The sequence below is a fragment of the Tachysurus fulvidraco genome, chromosome 15 (assembly GCF_022655615.1).
Source record: "Tachysurus fulvidraco isolate hzauxx_2018 chromosome 15, HZAU_PFXX_2.0, whole genome shotgun sequence".
Classification (NCBI taxonomy): domain Eukaryota; kingdom Metazoa; phylum Chordata; class Actinopteri; order Siluriformes; family Bagridae; genus Tachysurus; species Tachysurus fulvidraco.
This window is the reverse complement of record NC_062532.1, coordinates 12,391,854-12,419,827: the sequence shown is the minus strand read 5'-3', so window position 1 is coordinate 12,419,827 and position 27,974 is coordinate 12,391,854. Positions and strand designations below refer to the sequence as shown.

The window sequence follows — 27,974 nt, the reverse complement described above, 5'->3', positions numbered from 1 at the left end:
CCTCCAAGTCTGGGTTCGAACTACAAGAAAATCAATCAGATAAAATCTATGCTTTTCTCAAAAACATATTATACAGCTCAATAAACTCAAAATGTTAGATCGAACGTGAGAGATTGTGTTTGAAAGCTTGCAGAAGTGCAAGTGACTTAGAAAAAAAGAAACTGGTCTTCTGGATGATGTTTAGGACATTTATTGAGGCTCTTAAACTGCTCATTTGTTGCATTGTTTTAACAAAAATACTCAAATCTAAATCCCTTTTTATTCTCTAACCCATCGGAGGTCTTGTGTAAAAATCGTCACCTATCACAGAGGAATCTGTGTAAGACTGAAGCTAAGAAACCTTAATTATTCAAAGAAGACGGATTATAATGCTACTTTTTACAGTAGTTAGCTAAACACAAAAATATCCAGGATTTAATGTCGAAATATATGATGTGAAATGAGGAGTTGATGTAGAATCATTGGAGTGACTACATAAGTCATATTTAAAGACAATTTTTTCTCTGTTATTGGCTAAGTTAGTAGTTAGCTTAAGGATGTTTCCAGGCACAGCTGAGTTTTGGTCTGCCACAGGAAGTTCTCACCCTCTTCCTGTCCTGCCCAGTTGCTGAAAGCCACCTAGCTACAAGGCTGTTTGGGAGTGTTATGTGGCAAAAAGGAAAATAAGCACACATATATGGAGTTATACAATAGTCTCGTTGCATTTTTTCACCACTCTTTCATGTACTCAAACTTTCATCTACCAATTAGTCTTTTTTTTTTTCAAATTTGCCATAAAAATGACTTACATTGCCTTTGAAACTTCAGAGGAAACTTTCTTCCCTCCTCGCTGTTGCTGAGAAGATTCATATCACGAGGAGGGATTTTGTTCGGTTATATATGACATTCCTGTGACAAGCTTGGCGAAAAGGTACAATAAAGACGCCACACTGAGGATGGATGGTCACCTGGTGTTAGTAATTTACAACTCGGCCGCTTCCTGTTGCACTCCCTGTCCGCTGATGGCTAGACTGCAGCCGGCGCGTGTGGCACATCAGCGGGGAAATGCTGGAACTTAGCCCACTGTCGTTCCTCCATGCTGAGCCTCAGAAAAACACCTCCAGCCAAAGTGTTTATTCGCTATTAGCTTAGCGAAAAGGCTGAAGGCCCTCGAGAACTACAGGTACTCTAGATATACTGCTTCCAGTAATGTTAAATTATATATATACTTCATATATCACTGACCACTTTAATAGAAATAAACTCTCAATGCATTTATCCATTCAATCAGTTACATAATGCATAAATCATTTAGATACAGGTCAAGACATTTAGGTAATCTTCTCATCCAATACATACAGTGAGTTTTGCGGTTCTGTGAGTGGAAATGACTTTTTGATCAGGAAAATGAAGAGGAAAATGGCCAGACTAGTAGGAGTCGACAGTCTATGGTAATTCAAATAATCACTCTGTACGGCCATGTTGGGCAGAAAAGCATCTCAGAATGAACATGTCAGATGTTTAATCAGATACAAGATCTTAAAAGATTGCATTGTGCTCCAATCCTGTCAGCAAGGAACAGGAATTTGCTGCTACAGTGGGCACACGAAGCTCGACAGGTAAAGGTTAGATAAAAGATCATCTGGTCTTTTTCCAAAAGTTAGCTTTCAATATAACACAAAGTTACAAGAGTCAAAATGGAATGCACCAGTGGAAGCTTAAAACGTCTGTCAGTATTCAACAATATTTTTAGTCCAGAACTAGAACAAAAATATGTTTCCTTTTTATTTTTAAAGAAACACACTGACAGTACAATTTAGTCTTAGATTGGTCTTATCCGGGGGATGGAGAACAAGCCTTTTTGAAGGTAACTCGAGGCCAAAATGAAGTGCAAAATGAACAACCTAGCCCAAGAAAATAACTCTGTGGCACGTCACCCTGGCCTCTCTTCCAGTCCTTACTGGTCCAACATGGTTCTTAATTGAATTGCCTCTGGCTTAACTCTGCCAATAAAAGCAAATGGCTCAATTTAACCTCTGAATTTGCACAAGCTCCAAATATGCAGAAGAGCCTCATGCTTCATTCCAAAGTGTATCTAAAGCATATAAGGCCCTCTGCACCAATCCAGTTCTGCAACCACCCAAGTCAAATTCACGCCTAGTAAACCTTACCGAAGAAGCCCTCTCCAGCTGCATAAGGTCACGTTCCAATAAAGCAGCATCAATGAGGCTTCTTACTGCCCTTCAGGGGTTGTAAATCTCATCTAGAATGAGAGAACAAGGCTGTAGGTGTCATGGACTGGTGACACCTGCAGCAGAGACAAGTCAGTCCTCAGCCACGTACACTAGCCCCAGAATGCCTCTATAATGCGTCACTTATAGCGTAGGTGAAACAGAGGGAAATTCCTATTTACAGATCATTGCCGTGCTGAGCTTCGAACATAGTGATGTAGTAAAAATGGAGCTGATGGCCCACACATCTGCAGACTGGCCTGTCAAATGACTGATTTACTCTGGGCCGGAGAGAAGCAGGAATGCAGGCTGGGAAAGGAAGAGCCTATGCTGTGCCCCTGCACCCTTCCTTAGGTCCAGATATTATTTATGATCTGTCTATTCATGCCAAATTCTGCAGCATCTGAATTTGCCTAGTGTGTGAAGTAATGTCTTAGATCATTTAAAAATATTGTGTACAGATGCAACCATTTTACAAGAATCCATTTTTTTAAATTACCATAAATTTTATGTGGAGATAAACATCAGGTTGCACAATGTTCACTGATATTTGGAAGCTTATTTGATCTAAGGGTCAAATTAAATGCATTTAGCAAAGGTAGATTTACAATCCTCTTCAACTTTTTTTCTTGAAGAATTTTACTGATACGAGCTTAGCCCTTTCCATCTAGCAAAAGTTTTAAGAGGATTTTATACAAACTTAGGAGCAAGGGTTAGGTAGACACGGAATATGGTAGACATTTAATATGGAAAACACAATTGGTGAAACACACTAGTGTGAGGTTCTTCATGAACTCTTTAATTTTCTCTGGTTTTACCAGAGGAGCATGCTAAGGAACGCAGGTCTGAAGTTAACTTTCAAAACCTATTTATTTGTTTGTTTGTTTGTTTGTTTGTTTATTTGTCTTAATTGACCTTAGGCCAGATTAATACAGTCATGACCTCTAAAGTACCTGCTCTTTCTGTTATGAGTGTCCCTGTTCCATTTCATCAGCTTATGATTACATTATTAATGTTGTTCTCTGAATCAAGAGGTGTATACAATTTTTTTTTAAACAACAGAGAACATTATGTAATAGCAGAGCTTTCTGACGCACAACCCGGTTAAGTTTATTTTTGTAACCTCCAGGAACTCAGGCGGAAAGTTTAATTGGAAAATTTATAGCCTATCACCATCCCATACTGGTCTCAGTTAGGAGAAAGCAAATTGCACTTACTGTAGGTATTTATAGCTTTTTGCATATAATCATACCACAGAACAAGTTCACTGTGCTATAAAAAAGTGTACAGAGCTTTTGGAGAAGCTGCAAAAAATGACATGGATTCTGAACTCAATGAGGCATTAAACTGTCTCTTTGGGCTATTCTTAAAATTTAAATGGCATGACAAATGAAGTAGTGAGTAGTGGTATTAAACCTACTATTACCTCAGAAAGCTTAACGATGACGGGTTTTCTAGGCGCACTAGTTTTGTTCACTCTCTCTTAAAAATGCAACCTTTAAAAAAGTTTCTCTTTTTGATTCCCAGTTATTCTTCAAGTAAGTCTAAACAAGCTGAAAATAAAATGCAATAACCTGTGCAAATACGTTTAGATGAGCTCATCAGAGAGAAAAATTATAGTGATTAACACCAGCATTGTGTTACTTTCCCGAGGCAAGGGTTTGAAAGATTAATTTTGTTTATGTATCCAATGAAATGTTGAGAAATGAATACTGTGGTCCTGAGATAATCCCCCTTGAACCATGTGCAAAAAGTAAGCAAAGGGATAAGAAGGTTCACTTGCCTGCACACGTCCAGGAATGACACTTTTACAACTATTTATGTACGAACCAGGAAAAAAAAATCTCCAGGTAGCCCTGCAACCCCCCCAACCCTGTCTTTGGTTAAACCTCAGTCTGGTTTCTGAGCAATTGCATTTGTTGAGACGTTGCATCTCACTTTCTCTAGGCAACTGCTGCGTTTACGAGCGGTTACTCACACAAAAGCAGGGAGGTCTGATTGCTCAGCTAATTGGTGTCGGCAAGAGATCACAGAGCGGGCCTCGTAAAATCCAATGCCCCTCTACCCCATTACATCACGGCATACTGGGCCAGGCAAGGAACAAACCACTCAGGCTGCCATGGCCGCTGCTAGTTTCAGAAAGATCTCGAAACGCGACATTTTATGACTTAGTTGTAGTATCAGCAAACAGAATCATCTTAAAGACTTTGGCTACCAAGCTTGGTGTCCTGTCAAGTCAAGAGAAGCACAAACGGATCTCTTCATCTTCTTGTTGCTACAACATTCAGTTTGAGGTGCTTCCTTGCACATTAGCCCTTTTATCTTCAATCTTTAATCTTGTCTCCCAGCACAAAATGCACTCTGGTTGGTGCTGGATAGGCATTAAACAGGGCTAGAAGTCAGATTAGGGATTGATCATTTAATCTTCCAAGGCAATGCTACTGTGGTATATACCCGAAGGCTATAGGAGGAATACCTTGCGTTAGCTGTACAAAAGAGATTCACAGCTTTGCTCTTATCCTTGTCACCTTCAGGGATTTTTCACAGCAAGCTGAAACAGAGACGCCACACTGGCAGGGTTTAATGAAAAAATTTGCCATCGCTGAATAGAGTAATGAGTGATTCTCATTAATCTTAAGGTGCACAGAACATTTCATTAAATTCTAACATGTACATTTAATCATAAGCGCTCTCTGGGTGAGTGCCAGCTTGTGATCTCGATATGTGTACACTGACCTGTCTATCAAGAAGACCTGGATATAGTAATGTTCCAGTGAAATATCAAGAAAGTGCAAACGATCCACTTCCCAACATACCGTATTACTAAATCACTCATCCCCTATAAGCCAGAGTGAATCATGTACAGACGGGGGAAAAAATTCTGCATCTATCACTACACCATTCTCTTCATCTTTAATTGTTTCATAAAATGCCAAGGTGATGCTGTGCCAAAGGCATGTCCATTAAACAAAAAATAATCTAATAATTCAGTCTACTCACAGCTAGCCAATACGTTTCTTTTTTACAATTGCCATCAAAAGCATTCCAGAAAGTTGTAAAGCAAATTAATTGTGTTGATGTCACTTTACCAAGCTGTTGTTGCAATTCCCACTGCCAAAGAAGCAGCAGCTCCTTTCGAAATGTGTTGACAGTATCTGAAAATTAAAAAAGAGGATCTAAATAATTCCCAAATGTTACATCTTGCACTATTTTTTTTTTCTTTAATATTTGACTCCCTCTCAGGATTGTTATTTTAATTGCTGTTAAATGCCCCTCTGCAACAAAATAAAACTTTGATCAAGCAGTACAAGGATGCACTTGTTATTTAAAATATAATAATTGTTGACTTGCCTGTGTGCATTCGTAAGTAACACATAAGTGTTGATGATTTAATGCCTGTTCTCAGAATTTAAATAGATGCATCACCCACATCATACTCTTGAGTTAAATATTATGCAAGTCAGACAAGTGCTTTGTGTGGGCTTCAGAATAAATGGTTCTAATAAAGTTCTGCCTTTAAATTTTGTACCAGTTTATATGTTTAAGTGCTGAACAACGCCATTCGTTTTACCCAGGATGCTGATACAAAACCTTTTGACAGCCTGCCACGATCCTCTTCTTCTTCCAGAGAAAATTCAGAGATGTACCCCAGACAGGGACACTCAGACAAGATCTCACCTGCCAGCTGAACCAGACATAGCACAACCTCACCCACACCCCACCCCCTCCCTTATCCGAACACCAAATACAAAGGGGGATTTGTGGCACCAAAATTGCTTACAGTAAGCACAAGGAACTAGCTAAAAAAATGCTAAAAGCAAACAGATTTTGAAATTGGAATCGCGATTAAGCATTGCAACAGAGTGAAAGTGTGCTCCAGGATGCAGGAGAGTGTTTCTGACACACATGTTAATCCAGAGAGAATTGAAATGTCAGTCTCTCATCATCACGGTGTGTCAAGGAGATGAGCGTTTTGTTTAACTTGGCACTCACCACACGACCATAATGGGCCAGCGGTAATTACGGACTTCAGGCAGTGAGAGGTTAATTGATCTGGGATAAACAGCTATTTCGGAGGAATGCCTTACTTTGCCCAAGCTTTTTGGAGAGACACTTTTGTCTGTCTGTGGCTGAATCAGAGAACACCTGTAGGTGTAACAAGATCCAGATACAGTCATAAATATTTACATTAATTTGACAGCCACTTTCGTCTGAGTGACTTGCATTCGAGCCAGTTTATAATCCAATCATATGATTTGCTTGTAGAGTGGATAGTAATACAAGTGCTTTGGTGCAGTGGTTTGTGAGGCATAGCCAAGAACACCACCACTAAAGTGAAGGAAATCACACCACACAATTCCCATAGAACCTTTTACATTACATTTATTAGTCAGCTTGGCTGGTCAGTTGAGGGAGCATCTCGCACTTCCAGGGTTGGGGTTTGCATGTTTCTTCCTGTGATTTGGGGGTTCCCTGTGTACACCAGTTTCATCCTCCAGTCCAAAGACATGTACTGTAGGCTGATTGTGTGAATGTGCCCATAGTGTGAATTGTGCCCTGTATTGGATTGGCACCCCTTCTAGGTTGCCCCTCGCCTTTTTTTTTAAAGCTAAAGGAGCGTAGGGGGGGCACGGTGGCTTAGTGGTTAGCACGTTTGCCTCACACCTCCAGGGTTGGGGGTTCGATTCCCACCTCTGCCTTATGTGTGTGGAGTTTGCATGTGCCTTGGGGGTTTCCTCAGGGTACTCCGGTTTCCTCCCCCTGTCCAAAGACATGCATGGTAGTTTGATTGGCATCTCTGGAAAATTGTCCGTAGTGTGTGTGTGTGTGAGTGAATGAGAGTGTGTGTGCCCTGCGATGGGTTGGCACTCCGTACAGGGTGTATCCTGCCTTGATGTTCGATGACGCCCATGACCTGAGGTAGTTCGGATAAGCGGTAGAAAATGAATGAATGAATGAATGAATAAAGGAGTGCATGATTGCAAAAATTAGTACTGCTCTTTTAGGGGTGAAAAAACAAAATATCCCAATACGACCGCCATTTATAGCCAGGAGATCTAGAGCGCAATATAATCTATGTTCTTTGGATGGGAGGGACAACAGTCTCTCTTGACTGTAAATCATAATGACACTAACCAGTCATGGATGTCCGTGATCTCATATGTAGACACAATTGGCTGAATTCTGTGGTCTCAGAGGAAGCATAGGATTTCAGAAGAAACACCATCCCTGGTTGGTAGCGGTGTGTAATATGGAAGAACTACTGTAGTATGCTATAGTATGCTTATATCAATACTAGAGTAGTATAATTAAACATGAATTAAAACTAATGTTTTTATTTAAAAACATTTCAGGACATCAGGGCATTCTTGCAGATTTAGAGCGTAGTAATAGATGAAGAAGACATTTAATGCGCATTGCACAGTTTTGGTTTGTTGTCTGTTTTGGTTTATAATATGGCAGAGTTTTCCTCATTTGGATCATGTGAAGTAGTGTGAAGACTGGTAGAGTGATAAGACGGTAGAGGGTGTGATCCAGCAGAGTTAAAGTAGTGGAACCATGTGATAATGATAACCTGGATGAGGAGGAAATCTGGCTGTAAAGTCAGTCACTGTTTATTAAAAAATATCAAACCATATGGTAGCTGACAAAGGAAAAAAACAATCAAGTACAGTATGTGAATAGCTAGAAGGTAACAGAGATTAGACAGGAAAATGTGTTTATATTACAAATGAAAGATGACAGGCCATCTGATTCCTTATGATGTCAAAGGTACTGGTTTGTTCATTTGTTTGTTCTTTTCAAACCTTGGTGGAATTACCTAGATGAATGTAAACTTTCTAAAGGAATAATAATAATAATAATAATAATAATAATAATAATAATAATAATAATAATAAATAATAAAAGGAAATTTTGTCAAGTCAGAATGAAATGTAAACTGTTGAATATATACACCAACTTATGGATTATTCATTAACACTGTTAGGGGAGAATTAGTCAGAAGTTAATAGAATAAACTTCTAAATACAAAAAAAATGTGTGTGTGTGTGTGTGTGTGTGTGTGTGTGTGTGTGTGTGTGTGTGTGTGTGTGTGTGTGTGTGTGTGTAGTTAATGGAGGATATGGAGAATAAAATTTACAGATAAAAAGAAATGTAAAAAAAATAAAATAATTTAATAGCATAAATATGTCTCCCTGAAGGTATAAACATGGGCATTTACCCAAAAAGTGATTGACAATGTTTAATCTGTTCACCATGAAGTTGGCAAAAATGCAAAAATGACTGTAAAGCAAGATTTGGATGTTTGGACTTCTTATTTGTAATTCAATTTTATTCAACTGGCAGCAACGGAAACCTGCCAAAGCTTAGGCAAACACATTATGACATAGCAGTCAAAGCTTTATGACCGGGATATTTTCCTCAGGCTCAAGCGAAAACATCCGCCGTCTCTGCCCCTGTGGTCATCCAGGGCTCAGTGACTCAAAGCTAAAGGCATGGAGGGAGACATTTTTGTCCCATTGCTCTAAATAAGCTTATCGACACAGCAGCTTATCGGCACTGAGAGACAATTAGCTTGAGATAAACAACATTGCAGTGTGGTTGCAGTGTGTAAGAGATAGCACAGTCCTCATTAAGAGGGGTTCTGGCCAGCTGCTGTGATAACGCTTTAATAATCACTGGTTCAGTATTCATACACAAACACACAGTCTTATTAATATATCAAAACTTACATCATGCTCAGCTTCTGATAAAATGAACAATGCAATCTTGAAGTTAATAAGACAGAAAATCTAACATGTCATGTTACAATGAACCCACAAATCATTCGGTCATGAAGACTTATACATGTTTGAAAATCTAAAGTTACAGCTCAGCACTGACACTAATGACTCCTTCCAAACTTGCTAAATAAACACCTCATCACTGGAAAATTTCTCCCTATCAATGATGACATGTGTTTTTTCATCTGTTAGGAACATGTGGTGTGCCAAGCAAGTCATTTTGTTAATGGTTACTAAAGAAGCAGTATTATACTGTATAGAACAAAACCATACCAACCAATCAGTTTATTTTTAGTGTTGGTAAATTTATCCCAACTTAAGACCCGGCTTTAGCTTTCTTTTATTCAAACAGTTGTAAAAACAAAGCCAGCACTTTACTCTTAAGTACAATTGCTCTGGAACATAGTGAACCATTTTCTCATTCGCACAAAAAGACCGAGAGTGGAACTGAATGGTGTCTAATATCAGAGGGAGAGACAAAGAGCGCAAGATAAAAGCCTGGATTTTGTACACTATGGACGTGCTGAGTGGTCCAAGTGCTCGAGGTGTGTGTGGATAAAAAACTTGACAGCTGCCTCACACCTTCTTCCTGTGGGCATGTGTGTGTGCGCGTCTAGGTTTTTATGCCTGTGTAATGACCCCCATGCAGTGAGTAACTGCCGCCTGCCTTCTGAAGCAGGTGTGAGCTGGACCAGAGCACTGAGTATTATATGGGCTGAACAGTATGTTTTTGTGGCATGTAGCGTTTTAGTCTATCACTTCCATCTTGGAGCAGTAACCTCAAAGCCAAAGCCACAGATGGAGAGGTTAAAAGAGAATGAGCCGTGATGAGGGCCTTTCTCCTCAGCACCTGCACGTACACGAGTTGGTTCTGCTGCGTGAAAGACAGCCTCATAAATAATCACTGAAGCAGAACTACAAAAACGTGGAATTCTTTTCTACAGAAACACAGTCATTCTGTTTCCCTTTCGAAAATGTTTCATATTATTGGGGATCTGCCCAAAACAGTTATCCGTAACATAATCTGAAAGATTACACTGTCTTGTAAAGTACTGTGATTGCAATTCAGTACTTTTGAATGAATTTCCATCTAAGAGCCATGCACTGAATTATAAAACCGGCCATATTTCCATCCGATGAATGCTTTCCTAGTAGAACACATGCTTGCTGTCTGTGCGCCATACGCCACGTTTCACTCTGCTTTTTCTTTTGAGGGGAAAATATGCTGCTCAGACGATTCTCGGTGTACCGCTCTCCCGTAAAAAAACATCGCGCTAATCCGATAGCATCCCAGACCTTTACATACAAATATTTTCTCGTACAAACAACGTTCAAAATATAAACTATTCAGAGAGATAATATTGAATAAGAATGTTTATTAGGCATGTGTTATATGGAGCAGGTTACATATATTAGGTTACAGGGATATGGCTTTGCTTAAAAGATATCCGAATTTTTCATTATAGCTCCCATATAAGGTCGAGATCTCTAGGGGAAAAAATCGCAATTTCAAGCCTGACGTCAGTGGCTAGGAAAGTTCATGGGTCAAATCCATGAGCAGGTGTGTGTGTGCGTGTGTGTGAGCAAGAGAATGCAAGACACAGAGAAAGTAATATACTTGCTTCTTGTACTCCTGCCCATTTATTTTATGAAGCATTTGTCTTTTAATAAATTGCTGGAATGGATGAAATCCCAAAGATCCAGTGAAGTCATGAAAATAACAGAGCTTTCTCAGGACACCATGACACGTCTGTCTTCGTACTACTTTCTCCTGTTGTTCAACTCTTTATTGGGTCCTGAGGAGTCAGTAGAAACTTTTCTCAGACCAGCTTAGCTCAGTGAAACATGTCATTGTGTCATTGAGCTTTGGCTCCAGGGCAAGCAGCTCTATGCCATAGCTGTTGAAAAACCAATTTGCGTTATTGTTGCGCCAAAAGCAGCTATGTTGAGAGGTTTGATTAATGTTGAAGGCTAGCAGGAATTATGAAGCTTGTGCTAGCTGTACTATTTAGGGTTAGAAATTGTTCAGTAGCTCTGTAATTATTCATTCTGGGTAGACATGAACCTCACTTTAACAAGTTTTTTCCTTCTCTACACTTTAGCTTGTCACTGTAACCTACATGCACGCCGCTGTCGCTTCAACATGGAGCTGTATAAGCTGTCAGGACGCAGGAGTGGAGGAGTTTGCCTCAATTGCAGACACAACACTGCGGGACGCCACTGCCACTACTGCAAAGAAGGCTACTACAGAGACATGACTAAACCTATTTCACACAGACGTGCCTGCAAAGGTAAGTAACAATGTTTTAAACATGCATAAAAATAAATGGAGCAAAGGCATATACAATCAAATACATGTAGAACTGGAGAAAAGCTATTCCTCAGAAACCAATTAAAGTCAGTTTGATGCAATCAAGCAAAACCTGTGAATTTGTACTTTGAGCATGAGAAGGAAAACAGACTTTATGCACACAGATAAAGTATTGAGAACACTTTCTATGACTTATGGATACCATCCATATGGAAATATGGTTACCAAATAGGGACAAAACAACAACAAAAAAACGGACATGCTGGAGACTGGGCAAAAATCAGACCCAAATGCAGGGATAGCAGACAGACAGTGGTTTAATTAAGAAGGAACAAGACTGACACACAGGAAACTCTAGGAATAAACTAGGTACAGTAGGTAAAACATAACAGGATACAGAAACCAAGAACATAAAACAGAGAACAAAAAGACTGTGACAAGAGACACCCAACAATGACAAGGAGTCAGCAAAAACAAAATGCATCACAGCATGTATAAAAAGGAAGAGTAATGTGGTTAGTGGTTTGAACATTTTAGCTAGGTAACGATTTTTATACAAACAGTATAAAGTCAGACTCATAGAAATCGACAGAAATTTCAACATATCTTTCAGATGTGTTGGTAAATTGCTAAAAAAGATCATTCTCACTCTAATTGCTCGTAGCATCAAACCGCTAATCCAACCTCTATGCTCCTATGTACACTAAGAATCGGTATTATGTCCAGGTTGTGATTACTCACACAAAACTGCAAATGTTACCTGCAGATGTATTCTAAATAGCATTTATAACCAGTAGTGGATCACTCAGCCCTCAGCAGGTTTACAGTCATTTTAATTGAGACATTATATAAGCATTACCATAGCCATGTTTGACAAGAATACCTCAGGTCATAACACATACAACTGCTGTAGATCTTTAAGATAATGAAAAATAGTATGTTGTGTCTGTTTTGACGTGACTGAAATGACTCAAAATGTGCTATGTGCTGCTTTTCATATTACACATCATATATCAGTCAGATTTCACTCGGTTTAACTGGAAACATATTGGCCTACAAGTGTAGATGCATGTGGTGAAAATCTTATCAGGACTCAATCCAGATGACAAGCAGAGGTCAAAATGTCTTGGTTCTCATGAAGATCTGCACTCACTTCAGCAGTTTTGGAAAACTATTTCAACAATGTGACGCAAAATGCGAAATAAAGCACAGTAATCGAGTCAGTTTCCAGTGTGGGGTGGAAATATTTAACAATCCTGTGTTCATTTAACATAAATAAAAATAATAGCTATATATTAATGTAACATTAATTAAGTACAGATTTTGTACATTGGACGCTCCAGATCAATTAAAGCTATGATGAATTTGAGGAAAATGAATACAAATATAAAATGAATCGAGGAAACGTGATTTTATTCAAGACAGAAAAGCGTATAAGCATCAATATTTTTGGATATATGTTTAAACATAAGCAAAATATATATTTGCTGTTAGGAGACATTTATTTAATATTAGTAAAATAAATCTCAGGTCTCCAACACAGGACAGAGGAGATTGTGCTTTCTGTTCTCTCGGTAGCCTGAAGCAATTTATCCATGCTCATATTAACTTAAAGAGAAAGAAATAATAGAGGTTGGTGAGGGAATCATCATGACCTGTTGTGCTTAATATTGTTAGCTTTATGGTAAGATTTCTAAGAAACGCTTATCGGAGTGGGATTTTATTCTATAAAGAAGCCTAAAAGACATCATTCATAAATATTCAGAAGAAACCTGGTCTTGACTAACTTCTACAGTATGTGTGAACAGAAAACAGCTGAAATGCAGTTAAATTATCTCCTGCCCACCTGCACCATAACCGTATAGTAGACCGAGTGTCAGATAACACAAAGTAAAACAAATCAAAGCATAGTGTGAAATTATCTTTATGTGTAGCCTACACACATCCTGTTCAAGCTGCACCTGCACATGAACACACACCCACACACACACACACACACACACACACACACACACACACACACACACACACACACACACACTCGCTTAGCAGTAGCAAGTGGTGGGGTTGAGTTTAAACCATATTGGCATGAGGTAATCATTATTGCTTCTGAGCTTCTTCTGACAGAATTTAATGAGAGCTGTTAAATATTAGCTTTTCTTGGAATCCATTCTTTCATTCATTCATCCATTCATTCATTGGTCAGGGTCATGGTGTATATGAGAACACTGAATGTGTTTCATGGGATTTCAGTCCATCTCAGGTCACCAGGCACACACACATCCACACACTTATCACACCGAGGAGCGTTGTAGCAATGTAGACCAGCAAATCCATCAACCGGTCTGTTTTTTGCTAACAGTTGGAGGAAACCCTGAGACCCAAAGAAAGCAAAAACAGTGATTATTATATATCACAGACACAATAAAGTGCATTTAGGCATAAGTTGTAATAGTCATGTCTTAAGCGGCTAGTTTCTATTATTTAATTGGAAAAGGATGAACTGCATAAACCGCATGAGAGCCCAAAGTGACGTGTGTAAAGCAGGAAAAAGGAGAAGGAACGCATACAATTCTGAACAAAATGGATGTCAACAATCACCTCCTAAAAAATATGCTAATTCTTTGACTATGGCATGTGTGAAACAGTGGTATTTCTTATTTGTATTCTATTCTTTCTAGTGACCAGTTTGTGAGGTTTATGAGGAAGAAGAAATCTTTAATCATGTGAAAAGCTTTCTCTGACTGAAGGGATGCCAACTTGCAATGAAAAAAGTACTATGTAAACATGCAAAACTTTCAAGCAAGAGATCTTGTCAAACTTATTTACCATTTGCCCATTGAAGCCATCACATATTTTATAGTAAGTGCAGCTGCTGAAGAGTTTGTGAACAGACCGCAATGTGGTTTTTATCCACCGCCATGTTTGCATTCCATTTGGCCCTGAGCTGGATTCCACATTTTCAATCCAACTGTGCCCTTCTGCTTGCTATCATGTTAACCCTGACCATACACACATACACACACTACAAAAGGGCAGCAGCTTTATTCCCACTTCACTTTGGCTAATGGGCCTTGGACTGGCTGAAAGCATAAAAAAAACTTCAATGTAACCGATATAAGCAGTTGCTTATGCAATCACTAGGATAGCTTAATTTTCCTTGCTTGTTCAATCCCAGACATGGGGTTTAATTGATGGGCAATATGGCCACATGCTTCACTGTCATCGCTTTATATTCTCACCGGAGGAATGCCGCTGATTCATAAGGAGGTTCCAAATGGTTTTCAGCAACATGGAGTCGCTCCTGCCAGCCCAAACATTTACACAGGCTATATTTAGGATGCTCAGAGGGCAGAAGGAAAGGGGCTATGCTAGTTACAGCCTTCCTTACCTCTCATAATGAGCTTAACATGCCATAAAGTAGCAGCTGTTAATAGGAAGAATGACAGCTTCCAGTCCCTCACTTTCATTTGTTTAGCCGTGGACCGAGGGGACCGAAAGGTAAACAGCCTGATTGCTGCTCTCTCCTCCGGTGACAAACTCTCCACTGGTGATGTCGGTATTTATCGTTCGAATCAGCCAACCATCTCGACATGCTTGTTTTGGATTGGAAGCGCTCAGGAGAAAATCGGGAACGTGTTCCCGCAAACGTGGCAAATGCGGCTCTCCACGAAAGACCGAGCAGGGAATACGGTTCAGAACCAAATCCCCCTCCAGCGGCATTGTGGAATGCTTCATGCTTTATTTCCCAGATCAACGACTTCATCTCTCATCAAGAACAGTGTAAACAGCATGTCACTTTCCACAGCTCTACCCTTTTGTTTTCATTTCCGCATCTCTCTCGATTTCTTTCACTCTCTCCCTTCTACCTTTCCTATATCACAACATGTCAACTTCTCTTTTTTTGTGTGTTTCGGCATATTTTTAGTTCCAATGGAACATTTTGACCACACTTTACTCTCTAGCCAACAGCTCCTTACACCCCATTTTCAGCCTTTATTTGTTCTTCTGCTTTGGACTGTGGTCTGAAGTGCTCTGTGGTGGGCTGTGTGGGGGTGTAAGTGCTTTAATATAAGAGTAGGTAGGCTCGCTAGTGGGTGGCTCAAGTACACAAATCCATCTATGACTAATATGAAGTGTCCATGTCAAGTGTACATTGAAATTCTAAACACCTTGGCTCAAAGTTCCACCTTATCTCTGTTACACTAAAGTGAACTCAAACAGATCTGATCACTTCATTGGTTCTGCTGGAACAGGGCAAACAAAATTATTTATGACTACGGTCAAACATTGGTAGACATTTATTGTGGAAACTAATTACAAAAAGACCTTCAATCTGTATTGGTTTATCATATTGGTATGTCCTGCTGTTTTTAAAATACGTGCTTCTCCAGAGGATATTTGAAAACAGACAAGCCGCTTGTGCGGTTAAAGTCATGTTTCCATCCCATTGTTTCTCATCCCATTTATTTTGTAATTGTCCTATATTACTTAATGTAGGTTCTGCTTCTACTCAGACAGCATTTTCACGTCAGAATAAGTCTGAGAAACATAATTTATGTTCATGCTGGAAAGGGCAACAGCAGGGAAAAAACAATGCCTATTTCATGAAGTCATAGTTATACAGTACAGTAACAGACTGGGTTTAATTTAGCTTGGAAAGTGTGATTTTTTTTGTTGTTTAATACAACCATGCACAGAAGTAAGAAATAAAATAGGTGTCACTGAAAAGTTTAACAAACACTTCCCTCAGAGTCTTCGCTGTACCTAAACAATGTCAGAATATTGTCTTCTTCAATTCCATGAGTGATGTCTGATCTTCACGGGTTCCTCCTAGTCCTCACTAATTGCTTGACAGATTTCCTGAGACTGGCTCGCCTCAAGCTGTTTTCAAATTACTTCTCAGCTCCATAAAAACCTACCAGCCTGATGAAGAGATCTGGGCCAGAACTTCAAACATGCAACTTTATGGTAAACGTTTGGCAGCACGAGCAACGAAATTCTCACTTTTAACGTCCGATCCTCCTAACTAACGGTTTAAGCAGAGTGGCTTTGAAGTGCACCGCGCTGGCCCATTAATGGTGAATGTTATTCAGGCTTTATTTGCAGCGGCTGCGCCTGCCAAGAACCTTTACGTTGGAAACACAATCAGAGCGGGCTGTGAGCAGTCTACATGGCAGATCACAAACCTACAGTGAAGCACAAAGGGTTTTAAAACACACACACACATACTCACACTAACACACACATGCACATATGCAAAGACCAGTCACATTGACAATGTGCAACCCACACACAGTGTGTAGGCCTCTCAACCCCCACCCCCACCCCCACCAACACACACACACACACACATGCACACACACAAGTATAATCATTAACATAGCAAATTAATGTGGGGATCAATAAAAATGTCCCCACTAGGTCAAACATGTCAGATATTAATATTCTCATGGGCATATTTAGTCGTGTCCCCCCCCCCCCCCACACACACACACACACATACACACACACAAAATATAAACACCCCCCCCCCATATAACCCCCCCCCACACACACACACACACACACACACACACACAGACACACATACACACACACACAGACACACACCAACCCATTCACCATAGGTTTGACAGACCCATACCAGATGAACTTGCCTACACTCAACTGCTCACAGGTGCAGGCTATAACTGTTCACCCGGCTCTGCTGAAATGCAGATTTCTATTTAGTGGGTCCTCCAAATAAAGTTCCAGACTGTATACCAGTTCAGAGGGCATGTCGCTCAGTGAGGTTACACAGCCCCAAGCCTACACTCCAATATGTGCACTCATAAAGTGCAGTACGGTTTTCATAGCAGTTCACCTTCAGTAATAAAGATTATAATAGCTAGCATTAATGCATCATTTTGAAATATGAACAAATTATTAGTTATAAGTCTTTGTAGCACATCAAAACCGAATTCTCCTCGTTCTTGTTTCTATAGTAAACAGCTCATACAGAGGGACAACATGAGCCTGAAATACAGCAATCTACATGAACATCTGTTACAGCCGTCTTGGCTAAATAATTGATTTAATGCTGACTGTTTTGGCTTTAATTGGTTCATTTCTTTAGCGCCATCCAGGTTGCCATGGTGAGCACGAGCGTAGCTTGTTAATGTTGTAAAATATGTAAACCATTCCAAACTATTTTTTACTTTAGATAAATGATGTAAGATGCTTTTGGACTGCTTGAGGTCACTGAGTCATTTGTTGAGCAATTTTTTTTTTTTTGCAATATTTTATAATAAAAAGAATCGGGTTGATCTTGAGCTAGTCTAAATTAAATGATGAAATGCGTAATGTAAATGTTTACCAAATAACTTTGCACATCAAAAGCATTTGTCCCGGTTCAGTTTTAGAGTACAGTATGTGATGGAAAATGATCTGTACCTAATGAGTGCCTGTGTTAAGATTTAGGGACTCTTTTATGGACATGGCTTTTTATACTTATATGTAAAAAATGTTGCATATACTGTAAGGAGTTTCATAATACACAATATGTATTACGACATATAAATTTGCTCATAATCTGAAAAACAGCATTTTTTAAAAGCCTGTTTGATCATTTTTCTATTAATAAAATAGAATTTTTATTTATTACAAAAATACTTAACACATAACAAAAAAATTACAAATGTTCAAAATGACATATTTGGGAGCCCAAAATTTTAACATCAAATTTGAACCCACTGGCTGCCTCCAATCTCTAAACCTAGTTTGTCTTCTTTTTATGCTTATGAAAAGATATCACATTATGGGGATTCCCACCTTCACCGTGTGTGTGTGTGTGTGTGTGTGTGTGTGTGTGTGTGTGTGTGTGTGTGTGTGTGTGTGTGTGTGTGTGTGTGTGTGTGTGTGTGTGTGTGTGTGTGTGTGTGTGTGTGTTGAGTCTGCATGTGTCAGTGTGTGAGACTGTACCATGTGATGGGTTGGCACCATGTCTTTGGAATAGACATGGACTGATGGCTGGAAGTATCTCAGAAAAGCATATTGTGGCATTTGGTGCTCCTGTGAAACATCAACAAAAGCTCAATTCAGTTGTAAAAAAAAAAATTCTCTTTAACTTTAACAAGATTTGGATATTGAACTAAAGTTTTCAAAAAATAAAATTAAAGTCATCAGTGGTCTTGACTACTTGTGATTTGAAGCAAAGCTTTACACACATGTATTAACAAAATTAATATCTCCATCCATATAGCCATAGATTATAAACCTCAGAAATACATCTAATCTAATAAATACTGTACTTACCTGCCAGCAAATGTATATTATTACATCACATATGCACTGGATAAATGACAAAGATGATGTATTCAGTATAAAAAATTTTCTCACTAATTCTTTAAAGGTGAAATGATCTTTCACTTCTGCTAGCTAACGTCTTTCGATGCTTTACGGCTCGATTTAATTTTGAAGGAACATATTATACTATGGTAATCACATGAACAGCTACATGATCTGATTTATAAACACTTGTTAACTGACGTTTGGAATACAGTAAGTGCTCATAGATTTAATAGTATTAATGAAAGCTATTAGAAAGAGTCACCTACTGTTTTTTTTTAAAGATGTTTCTACTTTTTGAGTATTTTAGTATTTTGAGTTGTTACTTTAGATGGCCCAACTCTTGGATTCTTTATAGTGTACAGTATCTAATAGACTAGATTGAACATAGATTGTAACACATCACACAAAACACATCAGTGGTTTTCAAATGTGAATTTATGCATTAATGATTATGTGTGATTTATCCTCATCATTTTTTTTTTTCAAAAAGTTGTCAACAAATTTGACCAAAAAAGAAAAAAAAAATCCATTATCCACAAGTTATTTTAATCCTTTGTTACAATTTACTGGTTTAGTTTTTGTGAATAGAAAGTTCAGGAATTTAAAAAGAGAATAAGAAAATTTTAAAGTATGAGGAATTTGGTTATTGTTTGACTCCACATATAAAATTATTCTACTATTTAATCATTTAGAAAGATTCAGAAAAAATGTTCCCAATGAAATAAGTGCAAAATTGTGATGCAGTAGAAAGGAAATATTTTAGATTTCCTTATTGGGCAGATAGAATTAGAAAGTGATGTATTGCTGAGGATTTTTTTTTTTTCTTTAAGTAATTATTTCTTCTTTTCTTTCAGCATGTGACTGTCACCCAGTCGGTGCTGCAGGTAAAACCTGTAACCAGACCACAGGCCAGTGTCCGTGCAAGGATGGTGTGACTGGTATTACCTGCAATCGCTGTGCTAAAGGCTACCAACAGAGTCGCTCACCCATCGCCCCCTGCATCAGTAAGAGAACCCCTCTCTCTTGCTATCTTTCTCTCTCCCGCTCTCTCTCTCTCTCTCTCTCTCTCTCTCTCTCTCTCTCTCTTTCTCTCATGCTGCTGGGAATCAGCCAATAACAAGCTGGCATTAACAGAATTAACTGGTATCTGTTGCCATTTATTAGCTCCTGAAATGTTCTGCACTAGAGAAATGTGACCATCGCAGCATGAATATTAAAATGTCTACTGCAAATTATTAGCTTTAAGTTAAAAATACATCTCAGTACTATTTATACAGCATCTGTTTGTCCAAGAGGCTGTAAGTGAGCACTCCCACGGGAATGTAGAGGACGACACCCTAAAGAAAGTTTACCTAAGCACTTACTATTCATGAATTCATGGCCTTTTCATTTCCGGCTGCGTGCCCCTTTTCCAGTTCTTTGGCAAGACATTGTGCTGTTTGACCTGCGGTAAAGCAAACAGTCCATACAGGACTAGCTGACAGCAGTGTGTCTGGTGTGCTCTCAGCGATGGCTCGTCAAAGCCATGAATCTAATGGGCCGCACTACAGCCATGATTGGTGATATGTTTATTGGCAGTATCAACAAGGCTGCAGATTCCGTCTCCGTGGTGATAAACAGCAGGACCACACAACAGACAGCCATGGGGTGCAGTGGGGGCAGGTGGAGGGCTGATTGGCAGTCATCCCTCCTTAGCTGGCATCGCTCGATAACGTGTTAGCAGGGACAACACAATGCAAAGCTGTTAGCGTTCATTTCTACTGTTTGCCCATATTCTAATGCACGGTATTGTCAATGTGGGTGAATTTAGGTCTTTAGACAAAGCTATCAGGAATATGGAACAGCTCTGATATGTTTGGCAAGGTTTAAATAAAGCAAAATGAAACTTGTGGACCCTGTGGAATTAGGTTATACTTCATTTTACTGTGAAAGTAACAAATCTACTGTAAAACCTCAGGCACAAGAGCCTAGCGCTAAAGCTGCAAAGATTTGGTTTCCTATATATTTTGTGAGATAATGTGTTTTAGTTTTAATAGATTGATAAAAAAAATAATACTGATATCGAACATTTTGCCAGCTGCGGTTTTACTATGGCTGGAGTCCCTGGTGGTGTATTTCTTAGAAAAGCAAACAATGTAGAAATGTAAAAAGGGTGCTTCAAGAAGCAAAACCTATTAAAACCAAATACAGGCTTTTTCATCAGCAATCAATAAAGGCTATTAAAAAAGGCCTTGAGACTCCCTGAGTCTTAATAAATCATTTCACAATATATTCTATTCCTCGAAGAGGTTCATCTGAGACAAAGCTCAAGCAAAAAGAAAAGTGATGTGGCATTGAGCAAATGTTTATTGGTCATTCTCATTGGTCATGTTTTGTTTACCTGTTTACAGAAATTCCAGTCGCGTCCCCCACTGCAACGTACACCAACTCTGAAGAACCAACGGGTGAGTTAAAATAAACTATAAATCATTTTAAATCTTTCACAAAGTCTCTGCAGTTGGAGAGAAACTGGGACGCTACATCTGAGATACTAACATGACGAATATTGGCAAAACCATGTGGAACATTTTAGCACAATCTCATTTGCATTTATTTAACCCACTTGCTGGTCATTGTTTTGCCTTTTCTTCTTTTTTCCGCCTCTTCTTCTTGTACTTTCATCTTCGTCCTGACTTAAACTTAAAAGCATAACCATAGCAGGACATAGAACCCATGCCAAAAAGTGATTCTCAGGATTTTTCCCCCCTTCACAGGGGCAGCTGTACATGGTTTTCATTCCCATTTGTTTTTCCACAACGGAAAATGCAACCTGCATACCGAACAAGGGGCCAATCCTTACCAAAGTACAATCCACACTCTGTGACTTTTCATGAAATCCATTCGTTTTCATACACAACAAGTCGTTCTCATTTGTCTACATTATCCTGACACTTAGTAAATTATAACTTAGGCTTCTTTTGTCTTTTTTTTTAACATATCTTTTGTTGAACGACAACAGATGGAATCTAAATCTGATTACATGCTTCGTTTGCATGGGTTTGTTTCTCAATCACACCTTTCCCAGGACACAATGCTCTTTTCACACCTTATTATCTCATCAGGCTGGTCACTGTCAGATCCACGGGAGCCTGCCAACGGTCATTATATCAACTAGACCAATTATAGATAATACAATCAGTTAGACTTTTCAGAGAAATTTGTTCTTGACACTCTTGACATTAATGGATCAGAGAATATTTAGAAAAGTGGGATTTGCAGTGCAGTAGGGAGACTGAGACCGTTCAGTCCTTATGGCAGACGAAACATGTAGTGAATCAACCTCTGGTGTGGTCCCCTGGTGGGGCAGCAGACTGTAACATGGCCTCTGTCGAGAGCTTCCACAAAGCGGGCATTTGTTTCGCAGCAGGGGCCGGGTGTTAATGAGGCCTGTGGGTGTGATGGGCAGCGCTGGGCTTTGTGTTGCCTCGCTAATGGCAGCCTGGGTGTATCAAAGAGAGGCAGGACGGGGGCGGACGGGGCTCACAGGCTCACAAAGCCATCCCATTCCTCTGCACTACATTTACATGAAAATGAGGCGTGGCCGATGTGGTCTCATCAAATTCATTTACTTTTCGGATCTCCTTCACTTGTTTCTGCTTCCTCCTGCAGTACTGTCCCTCACTGATTTCCTACCAAACAATTTTCTCATATACCGATTGAATTAGATACTTAAGTAGACATTTTTTGAGGCACGTTCACTGTCTCACAGTTCCTCTTCTGGGTCTCACTATACTTTGTATTCTCTATTACTTACTCCCATTCCAGCCCCCAACCCCCTTATCCCCCCCCCCTTTAAAGTTCTTTTTGGTGTGGCGTTTTTTTCCCGCCCCACCATTGCCCAGGCAACTTCATTCACACGGAATAGAAAGACCCGTGAAAAGGGAGGGCTAAGCGGAGGCCTGGAGAAAATAATGAAGTTTGTCCATATTCAGGCGAAAACTGAAAGGTCCCCTTTCTCCCATTTCCCTCTCTCTTTCTCCTTCTCCGCTCTTCACTGCACCCCCACCACCTCTGTCCTGCTCAGAAAACGAGAAACCTCCGGGTTATTACCGCTATGTGAGGTAGCCACACCGGGAGACTTTCTGGTTCCAATTTGTGTCAGTCAGTAGAGAGACGTCAGAGGAGTCATTTTCCTGCTCAGTCTGGCCTCGATAGAGCTTGGCATCTGTCCAAATAGTGCCTCACTTTGCCTCAATGGAGGCAGCGGTCATCACTAAGGCCTTGTGTTATGTTCCAGAGCTCAGGACACTTTCCGAAAGAAACGCTAACTTCACATGGTATTAATCACAGAGCCTGGAGTCTGATTAATGCAGCCCAAGATTCACTCTTCCATGTCATCTCTAGACCAGGTTCTACAACTGAAAGTAGCGTAGCCTAATTTAATTCTGCTGATTTGAATTAAATTACGGGCCTTGGAGGGAAGAGCTCTCTCAGCAGTGCTTCCCAATCCTCTCAGTGGCCTTCCTTTGAGTTTAAATGACCTCTTTACCTCCAGCACTGACATCGTTAATATTGAGCCTGGGACAGAGCGGGGGGATGGAGAAGCTGGACTGAATAATAACAGTGAGAAAAGAAGTGAATAGTCGAATTTAAGCCTCAGTCTGATCTAATGTGGCACTCATTGGTGTATGGGATGTATGGATTGCTCAATACAGGACACCATCTGGGCATGGAATAACTACATTGTGCAGCTGTGTGGAAAAGCCGGGCCAAGAAACAGAATATAAAACAATACAAACTGAAACATTTAAGTAACATTAATCAAAATTCAGGCTGCTGAGCTGCACTTAAAGGTGCAACATTCTCAAAGCTCTTAATAAATCCCTTGAGAAACGGGATTCAATGCCCAGCTATTGAGATTGATACACATTGTTCTGCTCTCATCAATGTGTATTCACGTCTCATGACCAGAATTCCAAATCCATCATCCCTGACCAGAAAGAAACTGCTTAATGAAGATGGAAGTCTTAGAATCTGAATCTGAAACGCTTCAGATGTACTTGAAATCACATGTCTTTTTCATAAATCTGATTTATTTTCTTCTCTTTCTTTACACAGATTGTGACTCCCATTGCAAGGCATCCAAGGGCAAAATGAAGGTCACCATGAAGAAGTACTGCAAGAAAGACTTTGGTAAGTGACTGATCCTCTAGACGCATCATCCCTTTCTAAGTTATAGCCATTGTATTGTGGGGGCTTGTGAGAGTTAGATTCTGAAAATGAGGTTTTCTGTGTTCTATATAAGCATAGGTAAAGCTTTACATTAGTGTTTATTTTGCAAACATTATTTAGTACATTAGTTAACATTCAAAAACAAACCATGAACTTTAATTAGCCAAGTAATGTAAAAGAAATGCAAATTAAAATGGAAAGCAAGTCACACGGATGTCTATTTAAAGGGTTACAATCCAGGACTAAAACAATAAATCCACACAAATTAGCAACTACTAAATTACAGCTTGTTTGTGCTGAAGTGTGAGAGCTTGTTATTTAGCATCACCTCTGAATTTTACCAGTTTTTACGATTGTCTACGAACATTGGTTTTCGCAGGTGTTGATCATTTGAATTATTTGCTTCTTTATAAAAAAACAAAAAAAACAAAAAACAGTGTTATACAGTGTAGATATATACAGTGTATTAACGAGGAACTACATGTTTTGTTCATGTTAACTTATGAGTCTGAATACTACAGAAATGTCAGTGAGCAGCAAGGTAGGACAAAATTCATGAAATCGATCATTCACGGTTGTACCTAACGTGTATAGAAAGTACAAATTATTTCCACTTACCACCTCTTCCTGCCCTCTATCAATCTCTCATCTACTGTACATAACATGACGGATTATACATGGGATCTGGAAAGTTAAAGTTTGTGGCATCAAATCATATGGAGCAGCACGACTCACTTGACGCACATACTCATGCTGTCTCTCTGTTTGTGGAAGACAGTGAGATCCTGATATAATCCCAGAAGTCCCGGCAGTTCAAGAGCACAAACTATCACGTCACGTACATAATTGATAGATTTATAAGCATCATACAAACACTGTCACTCCATTCAAATCATATCTCTCAAACCCCAATACTGGAAACGTATTGTTTATATTGTTTAAACGTATTTTGTTAAATGTTGTTTGTTTGATCTTTGAAAGTTTATTAACTCCACACACACATATATATATATAAAACTATTAGATGCAACACATGACAAGCAGCTTATACAAAGGAGCCTCCTTTAAAGAATATTGATGCTCTGAATTTTGATTCAGTGCATTATAAAGCACAACACATTCAGAACAAAATATTTTGGACACGTAAAAATATGGTTCTTACATTAAAAGACAGGAAAAGCCAGTACTAAAAATGTGAGACAAGAGAACAAACGAAATTGTACATAATAAATATTTTCCTGAATGAAATAGTGGTTTGAATAAAAACTTTATGTAGTTTTACATGTTTATCTCTCAGAGTCCAATAGTAACATGAAATGAAAAATGGGCCAAAATAATAAAGGTTGTTAGAGTATTTTTTCAAAATAATATTCAGATCAGGAAGAGATGATGATGGAAATAAAAAAAAGACAATGTAAGCATCTACTTCCAAATTAATAAATAAATAAATCACAGCACTGCATATTTATACGTTTCAAGATATTTGCTAAAATTTCTTTATAAGTTAAAAAATATATTATTATTATTATTATTATTATTATTATTATTATTATTATTATTATTATTGAAGGTTGGATGATCAAAACAACAAAAATGATGATCAAATGAATTAATATCAACACCTTAGTACACAAACACAATCTAGACATAAAACACAAGCATAAAAGAGGCGCACGATAAAAACATAGAAAAAACACACAGCAGCCCCTCAGGCCATGCATGTTGTCTTTAGATCAGTAGCATCATATCAATATTAATGTCTCATTGCCTCTAATTAGTTTTAATCAGCCATTTAAAATCAGCCCACAGCTGTCTCTTTATTCATACTGCTCTCCTGATGGTTCTACTGCCGTGTAAAATTAAATTTATTCATTTATTGCTATTTATTAGATGAACAGAAACAGAAGAAAAAAATACAGTCACGGAAGGAGTGCTGGAGGGACTGTTAATGTCCGGTCTGTGGTTATATATGTCTGCTATAATTCTTCAAACCTGGAACTATGGATTCATTAGTTCTCTCCTGTTCGTTCTTTTTGCATTTATTCTCTTTAAGGGACCTATTTATGTTTGATATACTGGAGGAAATGCAGCATGAGCAAAAACGATGCAGTAGTGTGTGGGCTCCGATCTGGCTCTGGTTACAGAGTTCTTCAGTGGATGTGTGTTTGAGATCCTGACGAAGTTCCCTTTCTTTAGGCAATAAAATCTCACTCCCAAGTGAAATTCTGGCACGAATCAATGCATCAATCCACCATTTGATATAGTGTCTGTGATACCGTGCCAGTCCTCTAGAGGAACACTTTGGCTGGCTGATATAAATTTCCTTACTGCATAATTTGAAACAGTTCAAAGCTCATCGTTTAAAATATACGTTCTGTTTAAAGTTCTCACAAATATTAATCTAAAGTCAAATTATTAGTTCTATTCTATTATTGCTTTTTTTTTTTTGAACAACTTCCTTCACTAAGCAATTAGCAAGCATAAATAAAAGCACTGGCTTTCCTTTTGTTTTTGACCCAAAACAAAGCAGTAGGACAAAGTGAAAAACTTCCACAGAATTATTCAGGTTCCTCAGCATGTGCTCTGGGCAGCTGGGTAATTTTTTGAGACGCATCGCATGCAGCAAATGGACCATGCTATTCCTATACAGGGCTGTCAGCCGCCCAGAAAGCTTCACAATTCATCAATCAAAGCCGGGGAGGAGAAACGGTCACGAGCGCTTTCAAACGCGTCCAAATAAGCATAGAAATATATCTTCTGTTTTCCTCATTCATAAGGCAATAAAACGCGAAGGAGAAAATGTGATCCGTATGAAACAACTTGACAGAGGAAAAAAACAAGTTGTCATATTCATTCTCTTAATGATTTTTTAATGTGTGCAGAGCTATTTTTCACGTAGACCTTTATGGGGGACTGAAAATCATTTCTGCCATCTTGCCCTGCGAACAACATTTTTTTGTCTCCTGAAGAGCCGCTTTTTTCTAAACTCTTCATGGTTAAATCCGAGCCTAAGAGTTTTAGTCACGTCTCTTTGTGTGGTCGTGTGTTTGCACACCCTAAAACATCCTTTGTGTCTGTTTGTATTCGGTGGGTGTCCATGGCCCAGTTTAAACAGAGCCCAGTCCGTCTCAATGCTCCGTCGCCCGCAGACATCAGGTGCTAAATCTGCCCTCTACTGACAATAAGACGGAGGTAGAAAAAAATATTTGCTGCTCATCCTCTTTTGTACTCTGTCTCTACGGAGACAGCAAGCAGAAAGAGCTGAATTTTCAGCCGCCAACCCCTTGGTCCCAGACTGGGAGCAACGCACAATGAATCAAAGCACCATGTGTGTGTGACAGCGTGTCAGTGTACATGTGGGCCCCGAACCGTGCCACACACACTCGTGACAGGGCCAGCAGTCAGTATGGTGATAAGCGTCTGGGCGTAGGGTGGCCCAGCGGGGGTGTGAGCATGAGCTTCATGCTGCTAATCAAGCGCACTAATTAGATTAGCCTTGGGCTTGTGTGGGGCGAGTGGGTCACGGCCCAGCACACCGCCCAAACACACACAGGAGCTGGCAGGGCTCATCAACCTGCCTTTATTTCCACTGATCTGTTGGCACAGTACCGCACTAGCATGCATGTCTAGTTGTCTGAATGCTGTAGTGATTCCTCCAACAGCACACTTACTTCACACAGTGCTGCCCATGTGCTCATCAGTGGCTCCTGCTGAGCTGTAACGAAGCTCCGGGACCAGATTCTCACGGTGCTCTTGAACCGGGTGCTTGGACCCCACAGGCTCGGTGAGCCGATGAGGTCGGGAACACTTCTGCTTAGTTCTACTAGAATCTTCTTTGCGGCTGGGAAGATAAATAGTGGTTTCCCATCCAGAAATGCCAAACCTCACCACACTCTTCTCTATTCTTTTTATCTCTCGCTCTGTCTTTGGCCGTAAGAGCGGGCTCGAGCCCAGAGAGCCAGCAGGAATGAATGGCAGGCCCGTGGGAGTGCACTCTCCTCACACCGACACTGCTCTTTTCTTCTCTCAAATTGGGTGCAATTTGCTCACAGCAGGCCCCCCGCTGCCAAGCCGGGACATTCCACTGTGTTAGAGGGGACGATTCATGCCCCTGTCACTAAAGAG

General features: G+C 39.5%; 1 protein-coding gene across 1 annotated transcript in view; it reads left to right on the top strand.

The window, feature by feature from the left end:
- The window catches only part of ntn1b (netrin 1b), a 42,620-nt gene that overhangs the window by 10,489 nt on the left and 4,157 nt on the right, over window positions 1-27,974 (top strand). Inside the window, exons 2-5 of the mRNA XM_027141534.2 lie at window positions 11,098-11,286; window positions 19,493-19,642; window positions 21,029-21,082; window positions 23,736-23,810. Of these exons, the coding sequence (XP_026997335.1) occupies window positions 11,098-11,286; window positions 19,493-19,642; window positions 21,029-21,082; window positions 23,736-23,810 (468 nt within the window). The remainder of the gene's footprint in view (window positions 1-11,097; window positions 11,287-19,492; window positions 19,643-21,028; window positions 21,083-23,735; window positions 23,811-27,974) is intronic.